Consider the following 14,645-nt stretch of genomic DNA (forward strand, 5'->3'; position numbering starts at 1 on the left):
AGGGTGACCACGGCACAGAATCAGATGCTGAGATATCAGACATTATTTTTCAAAGAACATAAATCCATTGGTTTTAAGGCTTTATTACATAAGAGATAAAAAGGGATGGATTTTATTCATGTACTGCCAGCCATCTTCCTTATCTCAAATAAAGGACGTGATTTAGAATTAACACGCACACACTTAAGTCAATTTGTATAACTGAAATTATTGTAATAAACTCTGTACTTACTCAGATCTCTGCATTTGATAGTACTGTACTCAAAGGAGATACAGAGATAGTCACATGCTTCCCTCAGCTCAGGAATAGAAATCCCATCAGGACAGCGAATCACCCCAGTCTTGTAGTAATCCTGCAGGAGGCACCAAGAAAAAGCACAATGCACAACATCCACCAAGGGAAACACTGCATCATTTCATTCATGCTCCTTCTCCACACAGAAAGCCCACAAAATGTAGGACAGCAACAAATGTTAAACTTTGTGAATCTTCCTGTCCTCAAATTTATCAGTTTTCAGAGCTGCATTCAGAGCAGTGAGTTCTGGTTAAAAATGTTACTGAAGTGACAACAATTAATACTGATAATTTTGCTGTCTTTTATCTGTACTTCACTGAGCTCTTCCCATTCCAAGGCTGCTGACAAAGCAGCCCAGCAGCTCTGCTTCCTTGTGTGGATATTAAATAAGGGGCCATTTCCATCTCAGCCTGAAGTTTGACTCCTGTTAGCTGCCTGAAGCTCACTTCCAGTATTCTGTTTCACCTAACTTCAGCTCTAGAAGGGCAGAAAATACTTGAATTTGGTGAACTACAAGCATAGGAAAAGGTGAACTGTAACTTTGGGTTTCTTCCATGAGTACTTTCTCTCTCCCTGACTGTCACATGTCCATGTCTAAGAAAAGGGGGTTCATAGCAATCATCTTCTCCCCTCTACTAAAGGGGAGTATCTATGCCATCCACAACATCTAGATATGCAAGGTGGGTTAAACCAAGAGGTTTTACTTCTTATCAGTGCTTGTCCTAACAGTATTTGCTCCTAAAAGCTCACCAGAATAGCACGAAACACAGTAGAACCAATTCCTTCAGCAACTTCATACTCTCCTTTTTCATTGGGCCGTGTAAAGTTGTGTTCTCTGCCTGATCCAAACATCCTGCTCAAGAATGAAAGTAATTTGGGTTAGAATTCCTCACTACGGTTTCTTGTTTGTAAATAAGAAAAATAAAATGCAAGAAATTGTACAGAAACTGCAGGGAAAAGCAGTGCACTCTGTTCAGTTGGGTTATGGTTTCACCTCATGATCTGATGAGCCTTTCCTGACCACTCTACAAGAAATAATATTTAGAAAATCACAGTCTAACAGGATACAGGCTTAAGGCAAACAGTACATTCTTATTATAGCTACTTTTACCTCCCAAGCTGCTCCTGCTTACTGTCCTGCAGACTGGCATCGAGGGAAAGTGGGTTTATAAATAACCTGCGTGTCAGAGCACTATTTCTGTATCTTTATTAACCTACTTTTCAATTAGCAAAAGATAAAATAAGCTTGTTCCTTGAACCAATCCCAAAGGGAGAATAACTCAGCATCACACATGCACAAAAAATCCAGTGCATTAGGCAGCACTTCTTACTCTGAGGCTGGCCATGGAAAAGGAAACTCTTTCATTGCTTCTTTTGAGCTGATACACTTCCAGTCTGTCTGGATATTTATATGTATGCATGTATTGTATAATATATAAGTGCTTTAAATCAATTATTTAATTCTGTTGATTCTTACTTCCATTTATTTCTTTTGACAGTTTAGACAGAGAAGCATTTCTTGCTTTCTCTGTGACTCAGCCAACTTCTCACAAAACAGGGATCCAAGGTACTATTTATCCCACATTGCAGTGATTTAAACAGAGCAGAAATTGTGTAATCACATTTATTACCTGTAATGTGGCAAGGAGATTTATATACATGTATTTTAAATATGATTATATCCTTGTGTGCTGAGAAAAAGCTGTATTTTAATGAAAAAGCCAAATCCAAAGTGACACAGAAAAACCCTTCTTTTCTTTCTTGAAGCAAGATTTTAAGTGGTGCCCTCTGCACTTGGACAAGGCAAAACCAACCAGAATTTGAGCCAGTCAAGTGTTGAATATTTTCCCACCAAGCAAACATGTTAAATATGTTGCTCATTATAGTTTCTACACAAAACATTACACACATATTGCAGACTTGCATTCAAGTGTTGATCATTTTGAGTATTTAGCCTGTCTGCTGAGTGGCTCAGGGCTGTTACACTGATTATTTGACATTTCAGAAGTTAAATGGGCTGAGCTTGAACATTGTCAGGGTAGGCCCACTAAGCAAAATAAATTCCTTCAAGATTTTCCTCCTTGCTGTTTTGAAAGAGACTGTCTACACTTACTATGCCACCTTGTTTTATGAAGCACCCACCTAGCTTGAAAAATGAGGAAGAGTGAGGCAGACTGAACATAGAAGCAATGCCCAGGAAGACAGAAAGAAATGGGAACATCATGAAATGCTGATTTATTTATCAGTTATCATCTCTAGGTAATAGACATCTCTTGGCTTTCCTGCCAAAACCAGAGAACTTGCATTCAATTTTTACTAAAAGACATTTGTAAACTGGTAATATTTGACATTAGCAAGATCAGCTGCAGCAATATGAGTCCAACAGCTATTCAAACAGTTTAAATATCCAGCTCTCTACAACAGCTGGGGGCTAAGGAAAAAACCAAACCCAAGAGAGATACAAACCTGCCCAACATTGTGTTAGGTTGTGCAGTGAAGATGGAAGGATCTACAACAAATCTGGTGTTGTCCACGATGAGCGTGACTCGCTCGGAAGTTCTGACGTTCCGGGCTCCCTCTTTGCCGTACTCGTACACAAACACCATCTCCCCAGCAGCCTTGCAGCTGCCATCTGAGCTGGACTGGCTGCTGTTCCTGCTGCTGGTGCCCATGCTGACAACAGAGCCATTGGGGGACGTCTTCTGGGGCCGGGGGCTGCTGGGCCGAGAGGAGCTGTGATCCTTCTCGCGATCTTCGGTGGAGACGAGGGCAAGGAGAAAAAACAGGAAACGAAATTAGAGATTTAGAGGAGTCCTGTGTAGCTTGTGTCCTCTGGGCACAAAACACACCCATTTGAGGAGTTCAGTACAAATTATTTTGGGTAAATCTATTCTGGTTAAAGAAACCTTCAAAAATAACTGCCCATTTATGAGATTCTAAAGTCTGCATCATCTAGACATCAAACCCACCTCTCCCTCCCCAGAAATCTTTACAAAGAAAATTTACTACTCCAGTACTGAAAAAGGAACTCAACATGACACAGAAGCTATTGCATCACAGTTGGTGCTACAGCTCAAAGAAACAAACCATATTTTGTCACTTGAAAAAATCCCTATTTTCTCTATTTCCAAATACCTAGACCCTACAGAGTAAAGGGGATGCACAGTCAATTATAATTCCAGTCAATTATCTATAAAAATTAGATTGTTCATGTGATTTGAACTAAATGAGAGCATCATGTAGGAATACACACAGCAGACTGCAAAAAATGTTACAGCCTATCAAAGAATGGTATTCCCAGCTCAGGGCACATGTGAGAAATGTGTATGCTGTGCCATCACCAAATAACACTTTTTATTGTATTCCTTTAACAAAAGAGTACAAATGTGGAGCAGTGTATTCCTGCAATGGGAGGGCTGCACACACCAGAGTGACACTGCCTTGTGGGTGAGGTGACATTCCTGATGCACGGGGTGAGCTGGGACTCCGCCCTCTCGTGGGACGAGTCGCGGGATCTGTCACTGGAGCGCCGCCTGTCCCTGGATCTCTCGTGGCCCCCGGCGGCGCCGTGCAGGCTCATCTTGCTGCACTCCACTCCTTTGGCTACACGGGATGAGGTGCTGGAAGCACAAATAAGGCACGACTTCAGCATTGCAAAGCTGCACAGACATTACACAGATAGATTTTCAAGGCATTCACAGTCCATGGAGATGTTTCCAAGGTTAGGATAATCCAGCTCCATTTTCTTTGTTGCACTCGTGTTTGTATTTACAGTTGTTGGAACATTGAATGGGCAGCAGGAATTACCTGTTTGCTGCTGTGTGATTTGCAGAGACAGCACCTGCTCAGCTGAGCCTGCCTGTGAAGATGCATTCACACAAATCTCTTTCAGAATGGGCAGGTCTAATACAAATGAGCACTTTATTTTGATTCTTACTGTTAAATTAAATGTTCTCATCAAAGAATGAAATTAGAAGTTAGGATTTTTTTTTTCCCAATGCAAGCCATTTTGGCAAAACCTGCTCAGGCCACAGGCTGAATTTACACGTCTGCAACCTGCCCTTTGCAAAAAGTCAGTCTTAAATGAGGGGGACACATCAAGACACACCAGACAAGAGTTTGCTTCTGCACATTGTTTTAAATTTTCACTTAAAAAGAACAATAGTAAGCCATACAACCCCGACATGAACTGTACTATCAAAGCCACAACGTACCAGCCTGTCAGTAAAAAGTAGGATATTTGTTCCAAACCAGCAAATTTAATATCATAGTTTAAGATGTTTTAGACTGTGATTAAGTTACATTACTCAATTCAAGATATCAATTACATTTTGCAATTATTAAACCAACTAACAAAACTAATCAGTTTTGAGATCCCACAACTTGGGAAAATTCCCAAGGAATTTTCCTACTCATCCGAACCCATCCCCTATTCAGCAATCTAATGGAGGACAAAAACTATCTAAAAATTAAAAATCAATGTGCAACAGCTATTGTTGAATTTACTAAAAATCCTTTTGTTTTCTATTTATACTCTTTAAAAGAGACAAATGTATGTGTGGACAGCACAGACATGTCTGTGTCCTTACATCCCAGCAGAATTCCTAGAGCAGATCTTTGCTGTTTACCTTTCCAGTGTGGGCATGACAACACTCTTTATTTCTGGGTTTAACTGCAGAAATTGCCAAAGGCTCAGGCAGTGGATAACCCAGACAGACACTTGCACAGCTACAAGGTCTGCCAGACAAAGCAGATTTCCCAGAGGAACCCCAATGCCCCACTTGCAGCCTGCAGATCCCATAACTCCTGCAGAGACCTGAAATGATGCCTGCAGGGATGCAGGAGAACACAGAGCTGAGAATGATGGCCTGCCTGCCTGAGACAAGCTCAACCAACAGAAAAGCATTCGCTGGACAAGCACACTGAGCAGCATCTCCTTTTTAGCTTGCTTAGAAGTAATGATAAAAAAATCATCAAGGCTTCCTACTAGCATGAGATGTTGCAGTTTCAGGTTTCAGAGATTGATAAGAAGAGGAGCTGAACTGAGAACAAAAAGGCTGTGACAGATGAGTGTTGAGCACAGGGCAAGCAGGCAGAAATGCACCTCTCTCTATGGCACACGAGCTTCTCCCTGCCCTGCTGGAACGAGGGCAGATCTCCTGTTGGCAAAGCACAAGGCTGGTGCAGAGGGAATCTACTGCAATCCTGTTTTCTGCCAAGCTTAAAATATGCTGCAGTAAGAAATGCATCTTTGGAAGTGGAGTCAGCCAAAGGTCTATTGAATAAGGGAAAAGAACTGCAAGCCTTGCTTCTGGCTGAAAACGCTCAGATTCACAGTCCAAGAATAATGATCCAAGCACTTCCATTAAAAGGAAATTTCCTGAGGACTTCCAATGCAGTTCTGAAGATATTAAAATTTATAACATTTCAGCACGGCTAATACATCTCCTTACTTGTTTTACCTCTCTATTAGAGAAAGGCAAATTCTTTATTTTGAAAGTGAAATGTGCAAAAGTTTGCAAGAGTGAGATCAGCAAACCTCCAAAAAAAGCCAAAAACAGTATCAATATCAACAATTTAGGAAAACCTTTGCATCTTTCCTTTGAGACAGGTATACACATACATAATGTAACCACTTTAACAGATAAAAAACATGACCATAAATTATTAGAAACATGGATTACAGTCTTGAATTCAAGACCAAAGTCTAGCCTCAGTTTAAACATGACAATATTCATTACTACTACAGCTAAACTTCCAAAAATTTGTGATTTTTTTTTTTTTAAGAAGCTCTGTATCTCATCTGTGCATCTTTATATTTGCATGCTATGGTATAATCAGGGGTGCCACAAAAGCGGCTGTGTATGTGTGGAATACTCTAACACCTACATAGCAGCCTGGTGACAAAACATCTCTGCAAATCCCAATAAAGCCTCATGTGACCAGGCCTCTGTTGAGGCACAGCTTTGATCCTAGACCTGATAACATTTCCAACCATGCTGTGAGAAAACAGAGTTTTGCAGGTGTCACATTTTATAGTATCAAAATGCATGACTCACTGGTTCTCAGCAACTAAAGAGCTCTGTTTGCTTTAAATAAGAGAAACGCGCTAGAAAATGAAACAACCACTGTAATGGGATGCAGGCTTATCACACATTTTGGCAGAGCAAACACAAATTCCCCTTTACCAGAGAAGGCAATTAAAATGTGATTGTTAATCCAGAAACCCATCTAAAGCCCCATTAGGCTGCCAGCAGTGACTCAGAGGTGCCAGTGAAGCAGGCAGAGCCCAGTTAATAATCTCCTGCAGGAGCTGATAGGAACAGGTGCTACAGGAAGCGGCACTGACTCAGCTTCCTGCCGAGCTGCCCCAAGGAAGGGCCACGGCTCAGCTCTACCCCCCTGAATGGCAACTGGGGCTGCTTCTGCTTTGCTCCAAGCCTGGAGGAGAGGGGCAGAGGCACAGATTATCTATTTGCTCCTGCTGCCAGCCACAGCCATCCCTGGGGAGCCCGGGCCAGCAATTCAGCTCAGCACAGCACACTGAAGACAGGCAGAGGCTGCCAGCTGGAGGAGGACACCGTGCTTGAATAAATCAACTGCTTCTGGAACAGCCAGCCTGCTGGGTGCAGGAAAGGCTGTGGATGTGTCTATCTGGGCTCCAGCAAGGCCTCTGGCAGTGTCTCCCACAGCTCCCTCCTGCAGAAGCTGCAGCCAGGGCTGGGACAGAGAGTCCCACTCTCTGTGCTGGGCTCAGAGAGTGATGGGGATGGTGCTGCACCCAGGCACCAGGGGTGTCCCTCAGGGCTCTGGGCTGGGGCCAGCTTGTCGCAGACAGTTTTTCATAGAAATCCTTTCTTTGGGATTTGTTCATCTTCTGGGAAGCTGAGGCCCCAGAAGAAGAATGTAAACAATTGTTATCGGCTGCTGTGAAATGTAGCAGGTGCCCCGTGATTGATTCAGGTTCCGTGCTTACAATTAAAGGCCAATCACAGGAGCAAGCTGGGAGACAGATTCCCTGGACACAGAACTTTGTTATTCATTCTTTTCTATGCTATTCTTAGCTTAGCAGCCTCTGCAACCTCTCTCTTTATTCTTTTTAGGATAGTTATAATGTATTATATATCATATATCAATAAATCCAGCCTTCTGATAATGAACTAAGATTCTTGTCCGCTTCTCTCACCTGAAGACCTCATCAGGTCGCTGTAATATTAGCTCTGTTCAATATTTTTATAGACGACATGGATGAGGGCATCGAGTCCTTCATCAGTAAATTTGCAGAGGACACAAGCTGGGAGCTTGTGTTGATCTATTGGAAGGAAGGAGGGCTCTGCAGAGAGACTTAGATCAGTGGATGGATGGGCAGAGTCCAGCAGCACGAAGTTTAATCAGTCCAAGTGCTGAGTTCCACATTTTGGCCACAACAATCCCCTACAACATTCCAAGCTGGGGACAGTGTGGCAGGACAGTGCCCAGCACAAAGGGCCCTGGGGGTGCTGGTGACAGCTGGTTGAACATGAGCCAGCAGAGTGCCCAGGTGGCCAAGAGGGCCAATGGCTCCTGGCCTGGGTCAGGAATGGTGGGAGCTCATTCTGCCCCTGTGCTGGGCACTGCTGAGGGCACACCTGGAGTGCTGTGCCCAGCTCTGGCCCCTCAGTTTGGGAGGGATGTTGAGATGCTCGAGCACATCCAGAGGGGGCAGGGAGGATGAGAGGGGCTGGGAACACAAACCCTGTGAGGAACCCCTGAGGGAGCTGGGGCTGCTCAGCCTGGAGAAGAGGAGGCTCAGAGGAGATCTTATTGCTCTCTAACCTTCCTGAAGGGAGGCTGCACACAGGTGGGGTTGGTCTGACAGAACCAGAGGACACAATCTCAAGCTACAGCAGGGAAGGGATAGGTTGGATATTAGGAAAAAAATTTTCACCAAAAGAATAATAAAGTACTGGAATGCTCTTCCCAGGGAGGTGGTAGAATCACCATCTCTGGGTGTGTTTAAGAAAAGCCTGGACACGGCACTTGGTGCCATGTCTCTAGTTGAGGTGTTAGGGCACAGGTTGGACTCAGTGATCTTAGAGGTCTCTTCCAACCTCATTATTCTGTGATTCTGTGAATCTTTATTCACCTTAGTAACAGCCATCTAAAATGTCACTCTTAAATCTCGTCACTGTTGAGTCACAGGTCACAAAAAATAGTTCTTTGATCTGTTGGATATGCAACCAACAAACTTGAAGTTCCATGTCTTCAACAGCATGAGCACTCAGATCAATGCTACCCTTATACAACTTTGCTCTACCATGAACGAGAAAACTAACATGAGCTTCAATCTGAACAAAGAGAAAATGCAGAAGTGGAGCTTAGCCTGTCAAAATAGACAGGCATATCACCGGCTTTACCCTGTGTTACCTGACCAGAAAAGTTCTGTCCCTGAGCTGCTCTTTCGTTACTCTGAAAAAGGAACTCACTCGTGGCCAGTACATATGAAAGAAGACCTGTGACTTTTATTTTCCTGTAAAGAGGCTTTAGAAGAAGTTGCAAGTGCTCAAAGAAACAGGAAGACATCAGAACTACAAGTAATTTTGATTTACTTGATAGAAGGACTTGGTCACCTCCTCTCCTCTTCTCCCCCTCTAACAAAGGCAGTGGGTCCGAGGTTGTTTCTGCAGGGACACACAAAGCCCTCACTGCACACAGCAGTGTGAGGGACTAAGGACAAACCTGGCCCCAGTGAGGAGGCATGACAAACTGGCATTCACTGGGAGCTCCACAGCCGTGCTGTTGCAGCTTCCTTCCCATCCACACCAGGGGACACGGGATGGGCCAAAGCAGAGCTGCCCCTTGGAGGGGAGGCAGACAGGAACCCCTGTGCTCCACAAGCACCACACACACCAGACACACACCAGGACTCCTCCAACAGCAGTGGAACGCTGCAGGTTCCACATGCCACGGCTGCCAGGCTGTATTCACCCCAAATCCACAGCACCCAGGGGAGCCTGCACACAGCCTGACTTCCAGCCTCCAAGAAAGACATCTGAAGCTACCTGAAGAACCATCTCACCCTGAAAAGAAGTGTTTGCAAAGTCAGCTTTCAAGGGATTCCTCAGCTGATGACCACCAGCTGCACTCTGGGCTGTGGAAGCCATAAGGCACAGCCCCAACCCATAAGCAGAATTTTCTCCTGCGTGCTAAAGGACGCATTGCATTTAAATTAAAAGTGTAAGAGAGGAAAAAGAACAAAGAAAACACCATTTCAAACCCTCAGCCCTTCATTCACTAAAGCTGGAAAAAGCCCCACATATGTAAGGCCACCTAGTATTCAAAAATTTATCAAAGGGAAGAACATCTTGTTTTATCAATTACTTTTCTACAGGGAAAAAATAAACAAACCCCCCCAATCAACAAACCCAAACCAAAACAACTAAACAACCTCATGAATATTCATGTCTTTTGGCAATATTCACAAATTCAATACTTATTTTTTCCCTGGTTTCAAAGGAACATTGGAACATGTGCACTACACCCATTCAAGAACTTTAAGGCAGCCACAGAAATTATTTTCCCCCTCAGACAGGGATCAAGGAAGCTCTGTCTTTGTAAGGGAATGAGACATTTTCTTTAAAAGCAGTTGCCTCATGAAGAAAACCAAATAAGCTCAAGGTTTTATTTAAGCAAATCTATTTAATATGATGTGAAGGAGGGAAAAAAAAGTACCATGAAAATGGCAACTTGTCATACTGGTAATGCTTCCTATTTTTGTAGTTAAGGGAAGAGCTGTTTTTAAAAAATGTAAATGCTCTTCAATTTAATGATGCTTTGGAGTCATCTGTGGAAGGAGAGCTTCAGTTTGTCTTTATACATAACAACAGATTGCTTTGAATATATTACTAATTATTAGAAGAAGTCATTAGACCGAATTAATCCTACTGCCAAAACAATTAGCTTGTATTCCAACATAAAAGCTCCATGTGCATCCTACTGAATACTGCCAATAAATAGACTTCTTTTATACAACCAGCTCATGTCTACACAGAATTATGGTGCTTAACCAATATATTTATTACTCCCAAGCCCACCCTAAAACCTTAAACAAATGAAAAGAACACAGCAGTGGAAAATTAACCAAGACTTTTACCATTTCTCCCCGGCCCCCATCTATTTCTAAAACTTGTATTAACTCACCTTAAAATATAAACTTAGATCCATCCTTTTCTAGGCTGATTCCCATAATCAACACTTGTAGAATCAGGCTACAGAGCTTTATCTGTGCACTAAGTTACAGCTGCCATGCTCCGAGGCTTTAGAAGAAATCCCTTCTGCTCATCCTGCCAGGACTTACACAACGACAGCGCTTATACCCCTCTTCCTCCCCCTCAAGCCTGTTCTTTGTCAGCAGACATTTCAATTGACCTGTGCACACAAAGGACAGTACTTGGCCTTTTCCTCATTCTTCTCCCGAATAATGCCCACGCGTTATTCCCGTTAACAAATACGCACCTTCCTCTCGCGTCTATCAGGGAGGAAACACAGAAGCACGGGAACAATTTCGGAATCAGAGCACAAAGGAATTCCGTTCCTTCCAAAAAGGCAGCTTTGAAATCCAGATCAGCATCCTTTGGCATTACTTATTAAGTTCAGCATATTTGATATTTCCATCATATTTCTTCACCGTCAGCGAGCCTCACTTTTCCCTGCATCACCGCCGCTCCGGGATGCGCGCCCGCAGCTCCCAGCGCACGGAGCGCACCGAGGCGGGCGCGCTGGCTGCGGAGCGGGATTGTGGCGGAGCCTGACTCAGCCGTGCGTGCTGCGCGATCGGCTGACGTGTGACCCCGCGGCTCCGGGGCCCGCAGCCATTGGGCCGCACCGGCACGGAGGGAGGCAGCGCCGGGGCCGCGGCTGTGCCGGTCACAGCCATGCCGGGGCCGCAGCCGTGCCCCTCACAGCCGTGCCGGGGCCGCGGCCGTGCCCCTCACAGCCGTGCCGGGGCCGCAGCCGTGCCCCTCACAGCCGTGCCGGGGCCGCGGCCGTGCCCCTCACAGCCGTGCCGGGGCCGCGGCCGTGCCCCTCACAGCCGTGCCGGGGCCGCAGCCGTGCCCCTCACAGCCGTGCCGGGGCCGCGGCCGTGCCCCTCACAGCCGTGCCGGGGCCGCAGCCGTGCCGGACACAGCGCCAGGGCCGCGACTGTGTCGGTCACAGCCATGCCGGTCACAGCTATGCCGGTCCCGGCCCCACAGCAAAGCCACGCTCCCACCGCTTCCGCACCGTCCGCCCGCATTAACACTGACAATGAATCCACCTGACACCAAGGTCACAGGCGGGTACAGCAAGAGCCTTTAGAGAACCAGACAGTACGAGCTTCATTTTTTAACTACAAGCACCCCTTTCCCAGCTAGGGAAAAATTACTCTCCTTTGTAATAACTTAAAGATCATTAGTGTGAAAAATGCATGTATTTTCTGATTGCATTTTTGCAAATATTAAAATTAATATTATACGTGTTGTGTTAGAAAGCAATGCTGTATTAAGGCTCTTAAGTAGTGTGTTAAATATAGTTTTAAGTTATAAAAAATGTTAAAATAGAAACTATGCTATGTAAGATACTTTTTTTAAAGAAAGGACTCGCACTGAGATAGCAGCCACAGGACACCTGAATCTTTCAAAGAAAGAGAATTTATTGCTCCCTTATCAGAAGAAACGAACTTCTTCCCACCTCGAAGGCGCTGTTAAGATTTGGAGGAAGAAGTTGATGATGACCAGACAGAATCCTGTGTTTGAATGGAATTTATGCATCATGGATGAGGTGTATGAATATGCAACAGGATGTTGCTTTTAAGGGTTAATCCTCTGTTAACGTGGGTCCTTTTTTGTGCTACCCAGAAAAAGGTACTGGCCTTCCGTAACTCTTTGTCTCTGTTGTCTCATATTGTCCTAATTCAAAGTGTCCAAATTATTATTACTCTAATTGTATTACTATTTTTATAACCATTTTATTACTATTAAACTTTTAAAATTTTAAAAACAAGTGATTAGCCTTTTTCACAATTAGTATATAATTATATTAATCAGTACATTTACCCATCAGAAATCACTATGCATTTTCACACCAAGAGGTCATCAAGGTGAGCCCACCAAGCACAAAAAGCAACACAGCAAATTAATACATGAGTCTGTAAAATTTTCTAAAGATTTTTTGGCAGGATGAGACACTGGGCACTATGAGACAGCTTTCTTTAAATGATTCTTTTTAGAATGTCTGCAGGCTGTTTTAAGGAGTCAAAATACACTGGAGGAATAGCTTAAAACTAAGTCCTACAATAAATAACAATCAAGATGTCACAGGGTGGAAATTAAAACATGATGCAAGCTGAAGAAATGAGGAGGATTGTTCAGCAAAGGAGTGCTGTAATAAAGAGGGAAGTCAGTAGGAAAAACAAGAGACTTGTGATTAGAAAGGCAGGAGAACACTGGCACTCCAGGCTGAAGAGTCAGCTCTTTACACAAGGAAGGAAGATTTCTGCTCATGCAATTTCAATTACCCGAACCAGTGAATTTTCTCCTGGTTTTAGGGTCTTGTGATGGTTCACACAAGCACTCTCCCCATGCCCCAGGGGAAGAATAACCATCAACCTTGGAAGCCCTTTCTTCCCTTCAATATAAGCCAAGGAAGACATGGCTATAACAAGCTGCATGAAAAGCATGCTGGAAAAACCTCTCTCAGGCCCTTTTTGCCTCTGATACAAAAGTCCCCCAGCAGCAAGATAAAATACTCTGGTTCCCTAAATGGGGTCTCTTCTCCACAGCAGAATTAGGATGTGTTTTTTTCTTTCCTCCTACATCAGGCAGAAAAAACATGCCATGGATGGACTGGCTCCCAAATCCCACAACACCACCCCTCAGGACAGGACACACACCCACGAAAATCTCACAGACACCCAGTCCAGATGCCACCTTGACTTGGGGCTCCATGGAAGGAAAGAATTCTCACTGTTCAATTTGGGGGCTGCCACGGGATCTTCCCTGAGCTAGAAGCAGAAACTCTGCCAACACTTTCCACCCTCAAAATTCTTTAATATTCACATAATTCTGGTCTTCAGTGGGTTCTCTCAGCCATGAGTAATGTACTTCTTAGTAATGCAGTTCCATTTCCAGGAAAGGATCTCATGAGCAGAGTGTTCAGTTGCCAAAGGGATTTCTTAAAGCAGCAAGGACTTAACCTTTAGGAGGGAACACATTCACACCTTATGACTTCTGCCACGCTCCCAAACACAAGACTTCCATAAAAGAATCTTATACCCATTTCTGCTGCATTGTCAACATGGAAGTTAAATAAAAATCAAACTAAGAAACTCAGAGCAATACTATCCTCCTTAGAACTGGAAAGGGCCTCCATTTGTTAAAAAACAGCTTTAGAAGTTCAAATTCAAAAGAACTGGGACCAAACACAAACTGTGTAGCCATTACAGTTTCTGATCTCAGAGGTACAAACAATGAAGTGTTGTCCATAAAAAAATTCTAGTTCTGAGCATAATCACCTCTAAAGTGCTTCGTGTCCCAATTAAATGTGCCAAAGTCCACCACAAATAATATCTGACAACATTTGGGAAAGGCAGTTTGGGTGCTGAAGAAGTTCAAGAGGATTCAGTGTGTGCTTTAGCCCTGGAAGTCACAAAGTTTCCCTTCTCAGCAGTGTCAATAAGCTGTCAATGCAGACATGAAGGATGTCACAAGGAAATCAAAAGCCCAGTCCTCACAACTCTAACATCACTCACTATACACTGGGCACCTTGCACAAGATGAACAGAGTGGTGTGTTGGAAAGCTCTCACTGAGTGCAGCCCATTTTTCTGCATTCCAAGGCCAGCTCTTCCCAGCCCACCCCAGTTTCTCCTGAGGGTTTTCCATGCTGGTGCCTACAAAGGGTGGATGAGGAGATTTTGCTCTGCCAGTGCCAGGCTGCAATTAGGCGTGTTTGCAGAGACTGAAAGCAGGGGATGCACAGCATGACCCCAGCCCCTGCTAAATCAGCCTCATTATTTTCATGCCCTGCCTTGTGCAGGCCTGCCCCATGCTGCAAAATGTTCAACTGCAGAAATCACAGCAAGAGAAAGAAAACCTGCCCCACAGTGGAAAACAGATTATACATTCTGCTATCCTTCCACAGATGAGAAAGGAACTCTTCTGGTAATGCTTCATGCACTTTACAAAATGCTGAGACACGTGGTACTCCCATTCACAACCCATGAATGGCATAAACAATACTGGGGGAAAAAATCCCAGCATTGAGCATCTGCACAACAACTTCTCATCTATTTACAAGATTTAAAAAGCAACTGAAGATCCAAGAGTCATGGC

At 44.1% G+C, this 14,645-nt stretch overlaps 1 protein-coding gene across 21 annotated transcripts in view; it reads right to left on the minus strand.

Annotated features, from left to right (window-relative positions):
• BTBD10 (BTB domain containing 10) overlaps positions 1 to 14,645 on the minus strand; it is a 31,239-nt gene that overhangs the window by 4,215 nt on the left and 12,379 nt on the right. For 19 of the 21 annotated variants that reach the window (XM_074543889.1, XM_074543883.1, XM_074543881.1 and 16 more), the window contains 4 exons: positions 3,722 to 3,915; positions 2,762 to 3,047; positions 1,046 to 1,148; positions 233 to 353 (listed from right to left, as the gene is read on the minus strand). In XM_074543889.1, coding sequence (XP_074399990.1) covers positions 233 to 353; positions 1,046 to 1,148; positions 2,762 to 3,047; positions 3,722 to 3,875 — 664 coding nt within the window. In that variant the 5' untranslated portion in view covers positions 3,876 to 3,915. Of the gene's footprint in view, positions 1 to 232; positions 354 to 1,045; positions 1,149 to 2,761; positions 3,048 to 3,721; positions 3,916 to 10,474; positions 10,697 to 10,789; positions 11,102 to 14,645 lie in introns of those variants that run through there. The other 2 variants (XM_074543869.1, XM_074543890.1) reach the window with 2 other exon arrangements.

This window comes from Zonotrichia albicollis, chromosome 6, assembly GCF_047830755.1.
Source record: "Zonotrichia albicollis isolate bZonAlb1 chromosome 6, bZonAlb1.hap1, whole genome shotgun sequence".
In the NCBI taxonomy this organism is placed as follows: Eukaryota; Metazoa; Chordata; class Aves; order Passeriformes; family Passerellidae; genus Zonotrichia; species Zonotrichia albicollis.